We start from the raw sequence: 18,806 nt of genomic DNA on the forward strand, positions 1-18,806 counted from the left end.
GGACCCCGCGCGCGGGCAGGGGCCGCGGTGACGCAGGACGCGGTCTGGGCGCGGGTCCTCGCGCGGGGAGCGGGGGTGGCGGCGTGGGCCAATCAGGAGGCGCGGTGTTTCGGGCGAGGGGAGGGGAAGGGTGGGCGGGGGCCGCCAGGTTTCCTCGCGGCCGGCGCAGCGCCGCCTGCAGTTCCGAGCGAGCGCGCGGAGCCCCCAGGGGTCTCCGGACGGGTCGCCGGGCCCGATTTCCTCCGCGGCTCCCCCCGCCCTCTGGAGTTCGCCTCTTCAGCGACCCGGACGCGGCTCCGACGGCTCCGGCCCCCCAGTCTCTTTGGGCTCCTCGGCCCTGCCTGCAGCGCAAGTCGCCCCGCGGCTCTCCGACTGGTGTCCGCGGGCCGTGCGGGGGCGGCGCCGGCGGGGGCGCTTCACCCCGGGCCGGCGGCGGTAATGCTGCTGCGGTTGCCGCCCTTGCGGCCGGGCGGACAGCGGGCGGAGGCAGGAGCCGGAGTCGGAGCGCGCTCGTCGCTGGCCGGGACGCCGCCCTCGCCTGTGCTCGGCTCCCGCGGCCGCCGGGGGACGCCGGGGCCCCGCGCGGCATGAGGAGGAGGCTGTGCGCCGGCGAGCGCCCAGCTCCTCGGCCCCCAGGGCCCCTGCGGGCCCCCGCGCGTCGCGCGCGCCGGCTGCGGCCCCGGCGCCCACGCTAGCCCCGCGCAGGCACGAGACGCCGCGGCCCCGAGGAGGAGGAGGAGGCGGCGCAGGCCTGCCTGGCGCGGGCGGCCCGGACCCCGAGCGCGGGGGCTTCGCGACCTGGACCCCGGCGGGCGCAGGCAGCCGGAGCCGTGGGGGAGCAGCGCGTGCTGCAGTCGGCCGCCCTCTCCGCAGGGGCGCCGCGGCGCGCAGCCGGCGCCTCTCCCCACCTGCAGCCCCTCCTCCCGCCGCCACCGGGCGCGTAGAACGCCGCTCCTCGCCCTTCCACGGCCTCCTCGGGTCCTTTGGTCCCCGGACCCGGGCCCCGCGTCTGCTCCCTTCCCCCGCCCCGCATCCTCCCGGCCTCTCATTCATTCCGTCCACTCCTTCCTCTCTCCTCCTCCCCGCTTCCCCAGAGCCTCCCCGCGCGGCCCCGCTGCAGTCTCGGGGTGGTGGTGTTTTTTTAGCACATTCATGGAAGTTTAGGGCCTGGACGGTGCCCCAAGTCCGGCCTGAGAGTGCAGCCCGAGCTGCCGGCCGGTAAGAGGAAGATGCCTGTGCTTAAGCGGATGATGCGGGTCTCCAATCGCTCGCTCCTCGCCTTCATCTTCTTCTTCTCCCTGTCCTCGTCTTGCCTCTACTTCATCTATGTGGCTCCGGGCATCGGTAAGCACCGAGGCACCCTCCCTTCCCACGGTAGCGGTAAAGGAAGTGTAGCATGTTACTTATGGGATTGGGAAGCTGTATGGTAGGACCGGGGCCCGGCAGAAAGCATTTTATTTCAAATGAGACGTGTCACATAACCCGCTTTGGGGCATGGTTTTGGCACGTGAGTTTTGTTAATGAACGTTTAACTAACTTAAAAGACTGCGTTAAATGGACAGAGCAAAATGAGGTATGATGGACCTCATTTTGATGGACCTGAGATACCCCTGGACGCTTTGTTGAGTATTCCTGACACTTTTATCCATTTAATATTGTTTTTAAGCTTAAAATTAGTGCTTAATTGTAATTTTATTCAAATACTCTCAGCTGTGTTAACTGGTTGTAAATACGATGGAGAAACCCACAGTAAGGAATGTGAGTTCAAGAATGTACTGGTGTAGTGTTCCAGGTCACTTTTTTAGAATGGGGTCAATGAACATTTGTGCCTCACTTCAGGAATTTTTAGGCGATGAGCTGTCTATTAAAAACAATGCTCCATTATTTCGTCTGCTTGGGTTGTTTTTCAAGCGTAGGTAGCTTCTGCTACCTGTCAGGATGAATTCTGAAATACATTATTAATTAAAAGAACGATTATGCAAAATAGCTTAAAATGTTAACTATTTAGTTTTTTGTTTGTTTGTTTCTGGTCCAAAACACACTTTTGTATAATCTGCTTGAATTACCTCTTTATTAAATATCCTAGTTTCTCAGCACCTTTGATTGAAAAGGTACCAATGTGGCATTCTCATAAGAAATAGACCATCACCAGACCTCATCAGGACTATTGAATTTCCTAAAAATCACTGTGACATTTCTTGATTAAAATTTCAGGTTCAAGTAAGATGTATAGGCTCAGAATGATACTTGAGAAGGCATAAATTGTTGAAACCTTGATAACCCAAGATAGAAGTTTGAGGTTAAAAGTTTGAAAAAAAAAAAAGTGAATATTTTAACATAGTATTTTCTTTTAATGCAGTTTTTTTTTTTTTTTTTTTTTTTGCTTTAGGCTAAATCAGACACCTCCTGAAGCCTGTAGCAGAAATGACAGTGGTAGCTCAGTGGATTCCAGAGTTGTTAGCCAAAATACTCAGCAGGCTTTTTCTTAAGATCCTCTGCCATTTTGGAAATCTTATCAATTAACTACTCATTCTACAGCAGTTTTTTTTACTTGTAGCTCTTTAAAGATTGGACATCATTGGGGGATGTTATCAGATATTTCAGCTTTGAGAGATTTTGGAGAAAAAAGGTTTTTTTTTGTAGTGAGCTAACAGTTTTGTTACTTTCTTGGTATTTTGAGTAACATTACAATTATGTTACTCAAAAAGCTAACCAAAGGCACTCAGAATTCCATTTTTCACTTCATAATCAGCCAGTTTTGGTTATTGTATTAATGTGTCATGTATATATTCTTAAAGTTCTGTTGGTGTGAAATACTTAGACGTTTTCCTTATTTGCGTGCTGAATGTTGACCGTAGAACAGCTGCTGGTAAGTCGTGAAAATTTTGGCACTTGTCTTCTAGGCAACTAGATTGAAATTATTCTTGTGGGTCTTCTAATTTATTCTTAAAAAGATTGATTGAAACCAGTAAGAAGAATGAAAACCAAAACTTAATGTTAACGATTTGTTAAACTGACTCTGTTTCTCAAACTAGTATTAATTAGCAGCGGAAAAAAAAAAAAAAAAAAACCCGCTTATCTTTTAATCATTGAGAAGCAGTTTTCCAAAATTCAAATTTTTGTTTGAAAGCTCGGATTTTGTCATTGGTAACACATACTATCAGTTTTTCTGACAGTGTCAAGCTCATTTTGCTTGCTCTTTGGGAAAATGTAGGTCAAATACAGAAATCTAAATCACCATAGTTTTGCAGTCATATCTTTAAAAAAAAAAACAGCAATGTCACATTAAATTTCTTTTTAGTTTATTTTTGGCTGTGTTGGATCTTCGTTGCTCTTCTGGCTTTTCTCTAGTTGAGGCGATTGGAGGCTACTTTTCACTGTGGTACACGAGCTTCTCATTGCGGTGGCTTCTCTTGTTTTGGAACATGGGCTCTAGGGTGTGTGGGTTTTGGTAGTTGTGGTTCCTGGGCTCTAGAACACAGGCTCAATAGTTGTGACCCATGGGCTTAGTTGCTCCAAAACGTGGGATCTTATTGAACAAGGGATCAAACCCATGTCTCCTGCGTTGATAAGTGGATTCTTTACCACTGAGCCATCAGGTAGACTCTTCAGTTGTACCTTTGAGTAAAAATGATGTTCCACGAGAAAAATGTGGCTAGTTCAGCTCACAGTGCAATGATCTATTACACGGTTTGATTTTCAAGATAACCACGGTCCTTTGGTATGCTGCTGAAATGCCTTACGCGTGCTTCCCATTTCATCAGAGATTTCTTTTGTTTTTAATTAATTTTTATTAGAGTATAGTTGATTTACAATGTTGTGTTAGTTTCTGCTGTACAGCAAAGTGCATAAGTTACACATACACATATGTCCACTCTTTTTTAGAGTCTTTTCCCATACAGGTCATTACAGAGTATTGAGTCAAGTTCCCTGTGCTTCACAGTAGGTCCTTATTAGTTATCTAGTTGATATTGGGTTGGCCAAAACGGTCGTTGGGGCAAACCTGAAGGAACTTTTTGGCCAACCCAACAGACAGTCGTGTATATATGTCAATCCCCATCTCCCAATTTATCCCTCCCCCTTCCCTCTTGATAACCATAAGTTTGATTTCCTACTTCTGCATCACAGATATCTTATTAATGAGATATACCCCAAACTAAGTAGTTTCTTATAGCTAGTTTACATTAGCTGTCCATAGACTCTTTTGGAAATAATTCCCATTGTAGCCTGGGTTAACATCTTGGAGCAGAATTTTCTTATGACTAAAATACATGTTGTATAAGAGAGCATTTTTTAATTGATCTGAAATGTTTCAAATCTCTTTTGTTAAAAAAATCTGTATGAGCTGTATCCACATCAACCTGTTCAGTAGCCATCAGTTGTATTTTCCTCAGTTTTCTGCCCAGAGACTCATTTTTCTTGTGTGCGTTCCCCCAGACAATCCTGTCATTTTACTGACTCTTGTTAGTCTCCATCCCCTGTGTTCCTCCCTCCCTCTCTAGTACCAGATATTAGTGCACGCGTGCTCATTTGCTCAGTTGTGTCCGACCCTTTGCGATTCTGTGGACTGTAGCCCACCAGGCTGTTCTGTCTATAGGATTTCCCAGGCAAGAGTACTGGAGTGGGTTGTCATTTCCTTCTCCAGGGGATCTTCCTGATCCAGGGATCAAACGAGTGTTGCTGCGTTGGCAGCAGATTCTTCACCACTGAGCCACCTGGGAAGCCCCTTCTTCCTTTGTGATTGCACAATGATGAGCAAAGTTTCCCTCAAAGGTCTTGCCTTGGCTGAATTGAAACTGGAATTCCATTTAGCATGGAAATGTTTCCAATATAACAGAGCATTGTCATTTTCCTGCCATCAGAGGAGTAGGTGAAGTGACTTAGATTCATTCACCTAACATGAATAGAGCACCTTGGATGGGCTAGACTTTGAGGAAGACAGATGACTAAGACAGGCCACCTTCCCTCATGTGATGGGGTGAGTACCCTGCAAGGGCTGCAGCCAGTCCTCAGAAAGCACGCAATGGAGTGTGCAGGCTGGTGAAGGGTTTCCTGAGGAGGTGACAGATGGGATTTATCTGGACTGAGCAGAGGGATTCTAGTCAGAGGGAACAGCAGGAACAAAGGTAGGTTCCAGAAAGTAGGAATATTTCTGTCTGATACCACTTAAGGTGTGGGGTGGTGGATTGGCCAGATCTCCCCTGCTCAGCCTGGTGTTCTGGCTCTTTAGGTCCCTAAACTTCCTGGCTGAGAGTGACTGGCCTCGGTTTGCACAGGTTTATGAAAGCGGTTGAAAGAAAGAAGTTGATGTGCCTTGACTCAGTGGGGCAGTATTGTGGGGAAGATTGTTCAGCTGCCCTGGGAGTGGGGATTTCGCTGTCCATTTGACTCACCAGCCATCCTGACCTTTGCTTGACTTGCTGATAGGCTCTTTCATTCTTTAAGCAGAGGAAGAATCTGGTTGGATCACTTTGGTGTGAATTCCTGTGGGCCCTTCGAGGAATTTCTGGGCTCTGTGCCTCACTTGTGGGGTCTCAAGTGGGTGGATGCCTGGCTGGGACAGGTGGAGTTGTTGATGGGTGGGCCAGGCATGGAGGGTGTGTTGTGGGAGGGTGTGGCTTAGTAGGGCCTTGCTCAGAGCCTCCCTGACATTTCTGGCTGGTTTCTGTCACTTTGCTCAGAGAGTAGCTTGTTTGTTGCCCTGTAGGTTTCTCATCACAGCCTTTCACCCTCCTGGGGGTGAGCCTGATTGTGTTTTTTTTTTTTTTAGCTGTTATACTTTGCTTGGTATTTCACAGTTCCTCTTATTTTCCTCACCAAGTTCTCTGGTCACTGTGACTCCTTTTGAGGATTCTTTTGGTTGGGCCACATGTTGGGCATTTCTTTTTTGTGGGCCTCTCTTACTGGTCAGGCTTCCCAGGCTAATGTTTTTGTCTTGTGAGTAGCAGGAGACATCAGACATTCTGAAACTGGGAATGCTGGAATCCTTTGTTTAGAGCAGTTCTTCTAGCCTGGAGTACGGTTTATACAGGACAGAAGTACCAGGCGGGAAGTTATTTCAGTGGCTAAGGTGATAGAAGACTTGAACCTAATCAAGGCAGACTTGAAAAATGTGGACAATGGAATTGAAGGAAAGGGAGATGCTTTAAGACAATGCTTGTATTGCGGCCTAGACACTTGTATTCTAGTGGGGTCAAGGGGCTGTAGAAAGGCAGGTGCTTTGAAGGGGTCATTTTGCTTTTAGAGAAATTGAGTTGGGATGCTTGTAGGATAGCGAGGAAGAACTTGTCAGCAGGTGGGCAGATGGGAAAAAGGGCTTAGAGCCCACGACAGAGGTCTAACAGGAGAGAGAGATGTCATCAGTGTATAGGTGAATGATATGTACGTTTTCCCCCTACACACCTGAGTTAATAAAACTAACTCATGCAAGTGACTCACTAAGTTAGTTACTCGTAAATATGGAACAATAGGTGTCAAATGGGAATATGATGGAGGCTCGAGTGTAGTTTGAGGGCTTCTCTCGTGGCTCAGCAGTAAAGAATCTGCCTGCAATGCAGGAGATGCAGGTCATCTGGAGGAGGAAGTGACAACCACTCCTGGAAACTTACATGGACAGAGGAGCCTGGCAGGCTGTAGTCCACAGGGTCTTGAAAGAGTCAGACACCACTGAGTGACTAAACAAGTGTAGTTTGAAGGATTTCCCGTGAGGCTTTGTTACCTTTTTCACTCCCTGGCCCCAAAAGGGGGTTGTGTGATTGACACTGTAAAAGTTCCAGTGGCCACCCAAGGAGAGCTTATGGAGGCTGAAGACAAGGTAGCCAGGGATGAAATCCATCAGCTTAGGGTGAGTGAAGAAATAGAAACAGGAAAATGAAGGGAGAGAGGTACCATGAAAGTGAAGAGAGTTAGAGGCCTTTGCAAAAATGGATCCGTCAATAAGTAAAAATGATGATCAACAAGATAAGCATTGCAGTGGGCTATAATTCAGTAGGGTAAAGTCTGGAAGGAGAATCATGGATTTGGTAAGTAGGAACTCTGTGATGGCCACTAAGGGACTTGTTTTTGTGCTGTTAGAGGGCACCAGTAAGACTGCCTGAGGTTGGATAGTATTAATAAAGTCAGATGAAATGGCTGATTTCCAGGAAAGTGGGATCAAAGGGATCTTATAAGATGGGAAGACCTGAGCTTATATGGATGTTCAGGGAGTGAGGACATGCTTTAAAGATTTGAAGAAGGGAACAAATTATGACGTGATCTTGTTCAGTCGCTCAGTTGTGTCTGACTCTTTGCGACCCTATGGACTGCAGCACACCAGACTTTCCTGTCTATCAGTATCTCCTGGAGTTTGCTCAAGATAATGTTCAGTAAGTCGGTGATACCATCCAGTCCTCTCATCCTCTGTCGTTGCCTTCTGCCTTCACTCTTTCCCAGCCTTAGAGTCTTTTTTCAGTGAGTTGGCTCTTTGCATCAGGTGGCTGAAGTATTGGAGCTTCAGCTTCAGCATCAGTCCTTGCAGTGAATATTCAGGGTTGATTGCCTTTAGAATTGACTGATTTTATCTTGCCGTCCAAGGGACTCTCAAGCATCTTCTCCAGGACCGCAGTTTGAAAGCATCAATTTACTCTTCCATACATGTTTGTCTGGTTCTGCACTGAATAGGATCCACATGGTCCCTGTTTTCATAGAGCTGAAGCATGCATGCTAAGTTGCTTCAGTTGTGTCCGACTCTTTGCAATCCCATGGACTGCAGCCCACCAGGCTCCTCTGTCCATGGGATTCTCCAGGCAAGAGTATTGGAGTTGGTTGCCATGCCTTTCTCCAGGGGATCTTCCCGATGCAAAAATTGAATCCAAGGCTCTTATGTCTTCTGCATTGGCAGGCAGTTCTTTCCCATTAGTGCCACCTGGAAAGCCCCTCATAGAGCTCATAGCCAGTGGGAAATTCACACAGTTGGCAGAGTAACTATTCTAGGAGATCATGCGAGTTTGCTGTGGAGGCACTGGCTGGGTGGATGGGTAGGGCACTAAACTAGTCTAGGCATCAGGGAGAACCTAAGGCCAGAAGCTTAGGTTATAGGTAATTAAAGGCTGATTCAGTTCAGTCACTTAGTTGTGTCCGACTCTTTGCCACCCCATGAATTGCAGCACGCCAGGCCTCCCTGTCCACCAACTCCCAGAGTTCACCCAAACTCTTGTCCATCGAGTCAGTGATGCCATCCAGCCATCTCATCCTCTGTCATCCCCTTCTCCTCCTGCCCCCAACCCCTCCCCCATCAGAGTCTTTTCCAATGAGTCAACTCTTTGCATGAGGTGGCCAAAGTACTAGAGTTTCAGCTTTAGCATCATTCCTTCCAAAGAAATCCCAGGGCTGATCTCCTTTAGAATGGACTGGTTGGATCTCCTTGCAGTCCAAGGGACTCTCAAGAGTCTTCTCCAACACCACAGTTTAAAAGCATCAATTCTTCGGCGCTCAGCCTTCTTCATAGTCCAGCTTTCACATCCATACATGACCACTGGAAAAACCATAGCCTTGACTAGATGGACTTTGTTGGCAAAGTAATGTCTCTGCTTTTGAATATGCTATCTAGGTTGCTTATAACTTTCCTTCCAAGGAATAAAGAATCTTTTAATTTCATGGGTTAGGTAATTAAAGGCCTGGGGAAAAGTGCTTCAGGTAGGAATAGTATAGTTGAAGGTTAAGAAGTGGGAGAGAAGTGGAAGTTCTTTAAAAGTTATTTAAAGTGGAAGTTATTTAAAAAATAACCAAAAAGGTAGAGGCTAAGGCATAAAAATTTTAGGGGAGCATGGGTCAAAGCCAGAGACATAAATACAGACACCTGTAAGCTCGATTTGAGAACTTGGGCTTTAGCCTGAGAACAATGTCAAACCATTGAGTTTAGATTTTAAATAGAGTGACGTGATCAGCTTTGCATTTTATAGGAATACTTATGCTATGTTGGTGTGGATGGATTAAGACAGCAGTTCTGGAATGAGGGATACCAAGTAGAGGGAGTAGGGTCAAGTGTATAAGGGAATTAATTTTAGAGGTAGGAGAGTAGATAAAGATGCTCTTGATAGCAAAATTTGGATGCATATAGAGAGGGAGGCCGAGGACATTCATATCTGATAAGGTGGGTGTCTGAGCTGCTTAGAGGGGCTCTGTTCTTGTGAACAAATCTTAGTATAGAGTAACGTGTTTGCTCAGCCAGCTTCAGAGATTTGTTTTCTGCCCTGGCACATACTGGAGGCTTAGTGAAGAGCTGTTGAGTGACTGAGTCTTTCCAATTAATCACTTCTCTTGGTGTGGCTGCTCTAGTTCCTTCTCTCCCCAGCCCACCCATCAGTATCATCCTGGTGTTGGATGTTAGACCCCTCGGGAGAATATGGAGGGGCTGGCAGGAGATGAGGAAGAGTGAAGATGCCAGGGTCCGTCAGTGTGTTGTCTGTTGTTTGGTCGCTGTGAGTCGTGTCTGACTCCTCCGTGACTCCGTGGAGGCTCATCTGTCCATGGGATTCTCCAGGAAAGAATACTGGAGTGAGTTTCCATTTCTTTCTCCAGGAGATCTTCCCAACTCAGGGACTGAACCCACGTCTCCTGAATTGGCAGGCGGATTCTTTATCACTGAGCCACCAGGGAATCACTTCCATATTTAGGGGCTTAAAAAAACAAACGTGTTATCTCCTAGTTTCTGTGGCCAGGAATCTGGGTGTGATTTGGCTGGATGGCTCTGGTTCAGCCTACAGAGCGTAGGTCAGGGCTGTGGTTGGAGGCTCCACTGGGGAAGCATCCACTTCCAGGTTCAGGCGTGTGCATTCGGGCAGGATTCTGCCCCCTGAGGGTGGTTGCACTGAGGACCTCGGCTCTTTGCAGGTAGTTGGCTGGAGACCTCACTCAGTTCCTTGCCCCGGAGCCTCTCCACTGGGTATTTACAACCCCATCACTTTGGCCATATTGTCTTTGTCAGAAAAGAGTCATCTTGGGCCAGTGCACAGTCATCGGCTGGGGAGCCGTCTCAGAAATTGCTTACCTCCATCAGGTTGCCATTCTTTTATTATTTTTTTTTTATTTTCTGGCCACCATTCTTGAGCCTATATGTTAACTCAGCTGTATTGTTGCAGCAGAAGTGAACCTCAATTCTATGACCTTGTGAGGAATCAGGTAGTTTTAAAGGGAAAATGAATTTATTGAAGTCTGACAGTGCTTCACACCATTCTCCATGTTAGTGTTTTATGAGTAAGTTTTCTTTTGTAATTGGCAGATAATTGCTTTACAATGTTGTGTTGGTTTCTGCCCTACAGCAGTGTGAGTCAGCCGTAAGTGTACATGCGTCCCCTCCCTCTTGAACCTCTCCCCCTCCTCCCGCCCGGTCCCACCCCTCCTGGTTGTCGCAGAGCACCAGGTTGAGCTCCCTGTCACACAGCAACTTTCCACTCCTGTCTGTTTTACGTGTGGTAATGTATTTGTTTCAGTGCTGCTCTTTCAGTTCATCCCACCTTTCCTTCCCCTGCTGTATCCATTTCTGAGAGATTGTTCTAGAACTTGGATTTCCTAGGTCCTGCTTGGGCATTCCTGGCCAGTGGAGAGCCCCGCAGACCTTGTGTATTTCCAGTTTTCTCCCTCTGGCCCATTTCCCTCGCCACTTGAGACCAAACTGAGTGCTCTTGGACTGCCCTTGGCCAGTTCCATCAGAGCAGCCTGCCCCCAGCCCCTTCTCCCTCCTCTCCTTTCTCCTTTTCCTTCTGAATCATTTTTTTCTTAATTCCCGAAAGACCCAGTGATTGAGTATATAAAAGATCTTTCTGTTTCTGCCTTTTCTCAGGATAATAACAGAATAATATATGGGTAATATTGTGATTAGTTGAAGAGTTGAAGATTGGGTCAGTTGAAGGTTAAAAGTAGGTTTGCTGAGAATACCTACAAGGCCATTAACATGCCACTGGGAAATCAAGAGTTTTACTCCAGTTATTATTAGGTATTTTTTCCTCATGTCTTAGACCCATCGGAGAATTTCAGGTAGCATTCCAATTTTATTTTTCTGTAGCGTGTATGTCCTACATTGGACCGACTTGATTTGTTGTGTTTCATGGGCATACTTGTTTTTGGTTGTAGCAGAACTTAATGGTGTTTGGTTTAAGCCACAGCAAAAACCCTCCTCAGTTAAAAGTAGGCAAGAAAGGATGTTTATCTTTGTTGGTTTGAAAGTATGCTCTGGCTGTGGAAATCTTTGAAATTCATTTTCTATGCTCTGTCCCCTTCTTTCCTTGTTTTAGAGGCATTTTCCTTTCATGAATAAGTAAATTGAAATTATGAAATGTTTTATTTTTGGCTATGTGGCATGGCAAAATGTTGAGGAAAACATAACTTAGTGCTTTTAAATCTAAATTGTAATTAATTTTTTTTCCTCCAGAGGGTTAATAGATATGACTTTTTACTTACATTTTGGTTTTCATGATTAAATAGTCAAGTTAGTAAATGTCTTTGGCTCTCAATGCAGTCTTTATGTTGTATATTCTTTAAGGATGAAACATAGATTTTTCATTGTCTGAATGAATTGCGCATAAATTAGGAAGCTGTGTAAAAGAAGATGTACTTATACAAGTTAAACTGTGAAAGGAGACTTCTATTTTTTTACTTGTTATAAATGTTAGTAATGTTTAGAGAATTACTACAAGCAGTGGTTTTCAAACATGAAGGTGCTCAAGCCTTATTTAAGGCAACCCAGGTCTTATCATTAGAGAATCTAATTGGGATCCTGATTGATTTTTTAAAAAATTATTTATTTGGCTGCATTAGATCTTAGTTGTGTGCTGCTGCTGCTACTGCTAAGTCGCTTCAGTTGTGTCTGATTCTGTGCGACCCCATTGTTTCTTTATGAACCCACTGTGTGATTGAGCTATAGGTTGATCCTGAATTTGTTACTGTTTTTAATTATTAGATACATTGTAATTCACTTAATAGGATCAATATAAATACTACATCATGAGAAATGCTGGGCTAGAAGAAGCACAAGCTGGAATCAAGATTGCTGGGAGAAATATCAATAACCTCAAATCTGCAGATGACACCACCCTTATGGCAGAAAGTGAAGAAGAACTAAAGAGCCTCTTGATGAAAGTGAAAGAGGAGAGTGAAAAAGTTGGCTTAAAGCTCAACATTCAGAAAATGAAGATCATAGCATCTGGTCCCATCACTTCATGGCAAATAGATGGGGAAACAGTGAGAGACTATTTTTTGGGCTCCAAAATCACTGCAGATGGTGACTGCAGCCTTGAAATTAAAAGACACTTGCTCCTTGGAAGAAAAGTTATGACCAACCTAGACAGCATATTAAAAAGCAGAGACATTACTTTGCCAACAAAGGTCCGTCTAGTCAAGGCTATGGTTTTTCCAGTAGTCATGTATGGATGTGAGAGTTGGACTATAAAGAAAGCTGAGCACCAAGAATTGATGCTTTTGAACTGTGGTGTTGGAGAAGACTCTTGAGAGTCCTTTGGACTGCAAGGAGATCCAACCAGTCCATCCTAAAGGAAATCAGTCCTGAATATTCATTGGAAGGACTAAAACTGAAACTCCAATACTTTGGCCACCTGATGTGAAGAGCTGACTCATTTGAAAAGACCCTGATGCTGGGAAAGATTGAAGGTGGGAGAAGGGGACGACAGAGGATGAGATGGTTGGATTACATCACCGATTCCATGGACATCACCGAACTCCAGGAGTTGGTGATGGACAGGGAGGCCAGGGGTGCTGCAGTCCATGGGGTTGCAAAGAGTCGGACACGACTGAGCAACTGAACTGAACTGATGGCCCTACATGTTAGCCAGTGGAAATAATTTCAAAACAAAAGACTTATAAAAATCTCTTTATAACATGTTCATAGTTAAGCAGCTCTGTGAAGTTTGTCACTGTACATCACACCTTGATTGAAATATTATCTCTTTTTAAGTATTTGAGGCTTGCTAGTGTTAACAATTCTTTACTGAAATCATGTTTTATGTATTGCCTTCTTGGTAATTAAGTCAATGGCTCAGATATTATGACTTCTAATCATAGTGCAATGTCCAGCTTGACTTGGAGGAAGAGAACTCAGACTTCATTTTCATTTGTCTCAAGAGGACCGGTGGTAGAGAATTAAAAGATGCCTTGTTTTTTAATTTGAAAGTATGCTCTGGCTTTGGAAATCATTGAAATTGATTTTCCATGCTGTGTTCCCTTCTCTCCTGCTTGTTTTAGAGTCATTCTCCTTTCATGAATAAGTAAGTTGAGATTATGAACGGTATTTTAATTTTGAAAACACAGGGAAATTGTGGATAATTATAAAGCATATAGTTCACATAGGTCTCCCTTTTATGTCCTCTTCATTACAATAGCATTCTCAAGTTGGTAGTGGTTCATTTCATTCACTTTAAATGCATTCTGAAATCATTTATTTTCAGCAGATTTACAATGTTTCCTGGGTGTGTTTATTTATGGGTTCGTCCTTTAGTCTGTAATTTCATTAGGTAAGTTTCCTTACTGATTAGATTAAAAATGTAATTGCCTGCATTTTTCCTTTCCTGGTTCCCTCATTTCCGCCCGATTCTACTTTTCTCCCATGTGGTTTATGACTCTTGACTCTTTAGGCTTCAGTCACGCTTTAAAGAAGCCATATGTTTAAGTGAGTAACAATGAATTAACAAAGGACAGTGCTGAAAGCTGTCATGTGTTAGGTCATGTGTTCAAAGTCTAGTTTTTGAATTTTCAGCTAAGTTTAAACCAGGCTGAGCTGGTCATCTGGTTGTTGTAGAAGTAATTCCAATGTTTTAGGCCATTTGCCCTTTCTTAGGATTTTGGTTTTTACAGAGGGGTCCCATGGCTCCGTAGTTGCTGATACTGCTTGGCAGTTGGTTATTCAACACATATTTATTGTAAATAAACACGTCTCCACCTTGAACATCTTTAATAAGACTGTTAGAAAAAGTCATCCTTAAATAACTCAAAGCTGTTAAACTGCAGAGTGGAAGTGGTAAAAAACACCTGTTGGAAAGAATTTTCTTGTTACTTTTTGGTGCGTACATCAGCAAAGCTTGAGCTGTTGGCTAAGATCTGAAATAGATCTGGGCTGTATGTGATCAGTGTATTCATGATTGCTTGATAAAATGGGATTCTGAGCACAGAATTCTTTCATTCTACTTATTAGTCTGTGATTTACTGGAAGGATGGGGAGGAGGATATTATAGGCTAGTAATTACTTGCTCTGCAGATTTTCTTGAGCCCATACTTGACTTTGAATTATTATCACCATGGTAGAAGAGTCTGTTTAAATAGTGCTTTGACATAAAGGGAATCATTTGTTTTGCAGCCTGGCAAAGCCTAGAAGTCTGTTATGTTTTGTTTTTAACTTAAGCAATGCTTTGGTTCTAGGCAAAGAATGAACTCTTTTTCATATGTCATATGGCCTCATCCTGGAGTTTATGGCATTATTATTAGAAATAATATATTTAGCTCTTACAGACTCAGACGAGTAATTTCTGGGAACTTGTTGAACAAGGGGCTAGATGTGGAAGGAAGAAAACTTACAGGCATGTGAAATAGATGTTTGAAAGGTTATTGTGAGTTCTTAGAAGTTCATAGAATACATGATTCAAGTGTCTGTGGTTACTGTCAAGGGATGTATATATGTAGCTGGGCTCTAAAGGCTGAACGCCAGAGAACTGATGCTTTCAAATTGTGGTGCTGGAGAAGACTCTTGAGAGTCTCTTGGACAGCAAGGAGATCAAACCAATCAATCCTAAGGGAAATCAACCCTGAATATTCATTGGAAGAACTGATGAAGTTCCAATGCTTTGGCTACTTGATGTGAAGAGTCAACTCACCGGAAGAAACCCTGATACTGGGAAAGATTGAAGGCAAAAGGAGAAGAGGGTAGCAGAGGTTGAGATGCTTAGACAGCATCTTTGACTCAACAGACATGAATTTGAGCAAACGGGGAGATAGTGAAGGATGGGGAGTGTGGTGGGCTGCAGTCCATGGGGTCACCAAGAGTTGGACATGACTTAGCGACTGAACAACAACAAAAATATGAAGTGGTTTGCTTTTTTCCATGTTGTTTATTTCATTATGTTGTTCTGTAGATTATATGGGAAACCATTTTCTCTCCTGTGACTTTGAAGTATTGCTCCTGATATCCTCCTTGCATTGGTTGCAGTCTGTTAACCCCCTCTGTTGTCACTTCCCTCATAACTTTTTGCATTGAAAAGTTTTCTTTTTCTTAGTCTCTCTCTCTCCTGTAGGACTTCCAATCATTGCTTCTACCAGATTGCTGCCTCAGAGTCACTTAGAGCAGTCCTTGAATCTTGAGTTTTTAAAATTCTACTTGTGTAACTTCTGTTGTTTTTTGATCTCTTTTTAAAAATATTTATCTGCCTGCGTCAGGTCTTGGTTGCAGCATGTGGGGTCTTTGCATCATGTGAGATCTTTCATTGCAGTGCAATGTGGTGACAGTGAAAGATAAGCCGCTTAGTCATCTCCAACTCTTAGCGACCCCATGGACTGTAGCCCACCAGGCCCCTCCTTCCATGGCATTTTCCAGGCAAGAGTATTTGAGTGGGTTGCCATTTCCTTCTCCAGGGATCTTCCCGGCCCAGGGATCGAACCTGGGTCTCCTGCATTGCAGGCAGATGCTTTACCATCTGAGCCAGTTGTGGCTTGTAGTGCAATTCAGTAGCTGCTGCATGCGGGCTCAGTGGTTATGGTGCACGGGCTTAGTTACTCTGAGGCATGTGGGATCTTCCCAGACCAGGGATTGAACCCATGTCCCTGCATTGGAGGGTGAATTCTTAACCACTTGACCACCAGGTAAGTCAGTTTTCTGGTCTTACAATGCGGAAAGTTGTGCCTGTATCCTGAGATGGTATATTTGTTTCCTAGGGCTGAGATACAAATTACTGCAGTCTGAGTGGCTTAAAGCAGGAATGCATTCCCTCAGGTTCGTTGGCCAGAAGTTCAAAATCAAGGAGTCGGCAGAGCTGTGCAGCCTCTGAAGGCTCTGAAAGACCCTCCGCTGTCTCTAGCTTTGGGTACCTGTTGGCAGTCCTTGGCTTCCTAGGCTGCTTGCTGGCCACTCTAATCTGCCTTCGTCCTCACTTTCTCGTGCGTGTGTGTGTGTGTGTGTATAGAAGTCTCACTCTGCCTTTCTCTTGTGTGTGCACTTTCATTGGATTTAGGCCCAACCCAGATAATCCAGGATGATCTCCTCATCTCGAGATCCTTAACTTAATCACATCTACAAAGACTCCTTTTCCAAATAAGATAACCTTTGCAGGTTCTGGGAATTAGGATGTGCACACATCTTTTGGGGGGTCTCTGTTCAACCTGCTACAGAAGAATTAAATGAAGTGTAATACATAGCATTTAGCTCAGTGCCTGATGAATGGAGGTACTCAATTCATGTTAATTCATTTCCCTTCTCTTTAGAAACCCACGCCCTCCAACATTCCACACCCTGGGATGATTTCTGAGTTACTACTACTTCTTTTTTTAATGTTGAGAATGATGTAGTTAACTGGTCTTAGGGAAGTACTTTAAAAAATTATTTATTTTAGTTGTTGCATGTGAACTCTCGGTTGTGGCATGTGGGAACTAGTTCCCTGGCCAGGGATCAAACCCAGGTCCCCTGCATTGGAAACACAGAGTCTTAGCCACTGGCCCACCAGAGAAGTCCCCATTAATGTTACTTCTCATCTGTCCTCTCCTCGCCTTTCTGTTTCTTCACACCGTTTTCCTACTGGGACCGTTACAACTTACTGTCCATTGCTGCCGGCGCCCTCAGGTTGGATGGCTTATCCCGAGTGTCCTCTGCAGCTGTGCCTCCCAGAGCCTCTGCTTGTGCCGTCCCATCGGTGGAGACGTTCTTCTCCCTCTTTCCTCTTACTCACTTAGAGCCTTCACTTTAAAGTCCTTCTTTCCTTGCTCTACTCAGGTCATGCTGAGGTCCCTCCTGCCCAAGGAAACGCCCCTTGACCTGCTCTCACTTCCCTGTTCTGACACCGGACTGCTTTCACTCTGTCCACTCAACTCTCTACTAATTTCTTTTTTTCCCCATTATTTGGGTGAAACTGCTCTCTTGAAGGTTGACCAGGATCTAATAGCACTTTTGTTTATTTGTTTTAAAAAACATTTGTTTATTTGGCTGCATCGGGTCTTAGTTGTGGCATCTGGGATCCTCAATCTTTGTTGCCGCGTGTAGGAACTAGTTCCTTGACCAGGGATTGAACCCAGGCGCCCCTGCATTGGGAGAGCAGAATCTTAGTACTGGACCACCAGGGAAGTCCCTCTAATATTATTTTAAAGGGCTGACTGGGATGGTGATGAAGAGTTGGGTTGCTGGAGCTATCTGCTGGGGGTGAATCCGACTTCCACCACTTGCTAATAAATTACTGTATGACCTTGAGCAAATCACTTAACTCCATTTTCCTTATCTGTAAAATGGGAATATTAGTACCTACCTTACAGGGTTGTCAATTAGTTTATATAAAGAACTTCTAGAAAATCCCATGGATGGAGGAGCCTGGTGGGCTGCAGTCCATGGGGTCGAGAAGAGTCAGACGTGACTGAGCGACTTCACTTTCACTTTTCACTTTCATGCATTGGAGAAGGAAATGGCCACCCACTCCAGTGTTCTTGCCTGGAGAATCCTGGGGATGGGGGAGCCTGGTGGGCTGCCGTCTATGGGGTCGTACAGAGTCGGACACGACTGAAGTGACCTAGCAGCAGCAGCAGCAAAGCTACCCATTAGAGTAAGTGCTAGGTATTAGCTTTTCATTTTTAAGCTTTTTTCTTTTTTCCTTATTGTCTGTCTTCTTCTCCTCTGTATTGACATTTGTCATGGTTGACCATTCCCTTTTTCGTTTGTCCAGTGGCTTCTTCACCATGTTTCAGCTCAGATTCATTCATCTTGAGGTCTTTTAGTTTTATATCTTCTATTTGCGGTCTGAACTCCACCTTCTTATCTCCTTTCTAGATAATTTTTCCTGTGGTAATTCATCGCCATGGTTCCCACTTTTACTTTTGTATGAACGTTTCTCCCAATTGTATTTGTACCCCACTCTTCTTAGCTCTGCTGCTGCTTCTGCTAAGTCGCTTCAGTCGTGTCCGACTCTGTGCGACCCCATAGACGGCAGCCCACCAGGCTCCTCTGTCCCTGGGATTCTCCAGGCAAAAACACTGGAGTGGGTTGCCATTTCCTTCTCCAATGCATGAAAGTGAAAAGTGAAAGTGAAGTCGCTCAGTCATGTCTGACTCTTCGTGACCCCATGGACTGCAGTCTACCAGGCTCCTCCGTCCATGGGGTTTTCCAGGCAAGAGTACTGGAGTGGGGTGCCATTGCCTTCTCCGCTTCTTAGCTCTAGCACTGTGTGTGAGAATGTCTAACAACACAGTCTCCCTCTCAGAATCAGCTGTGCAGTTGACTTCTGGTTTGTTAAAGGACCTGGAGATTGTGGCAGTCAGGAACAAGGATGTTGAGATCAGAGGGATGTTGTATTTGAGTCCTTCAAAGCCTAGGAAGCCTTTGCCAGATTACTGCAGACTACAGAGCTCCTGGACTTGAATCTGTTCTGTGCTTTGAAGGAGCGAAGCTGCATGTGGAAAAGGGTGTGGAGACACAACTTTATAGCAGATACATTCCCTAGTTTTCTCAAGTTGAGAATGAGGCATGTTCATAAATCTCTTTCCTCATAAACCCAGGGTAAGATGCCTACAAGCTATTGTAAACTGTTGATTTTTGAAGTTTTTTTCCCCTTAGGGTATAGCTTCCTCTCCAACCC

General features: G+C 44.9%; 1 protein-coding gene across 2 annotated transcripts in view; it reads left to right on the forward strand.

Moving 5' to 3' along the window:
* Nucleotides 1–911: 911 nt before the first annotated feature.
* The window catches only part of B4GALT6 (beta-1,4-galactosyltransferase 6), a 69,115-nt gene continuing 51,220 nt past the window's right edge, over nt 912–18,806 (forward strand). The window contains exons 1-2 of one of the 2 annotated variants that reach the window (XM_061399670.1): nt 1,255–1,344; nt 2,390–2,869. Coding sequence is in view for 1 of the 2 variants with exons in the window: in XM_061399669.1 (XP_061255653.1) it covers nt 1,230–1,344 (115 nt within the window). In the remaining variant the exon portion in view is untranslated. Of the gene's footprint in view, nt 1,345–2,389; nt 2,870–18,806 lie in introns of both variants that reach the window. The other variant, XM_061399669.1, reaches the window with a different exon arrangement.

Source organism: Bos javanicus, chromosome 24 (genome assembly GCF_032452875.1).
Source record: "Bos javanicus breed banteng chromosome 24, ARS-OSU_banteng_1.0, whole genome shotgun sequence".
NCBI classification, from domain to species: domain Eukaryota; kingdom Metazoa; phylum Chordata; class Mammalia; order Artiodactyla; family Bovidae; genus Bos; species Bos javanicus.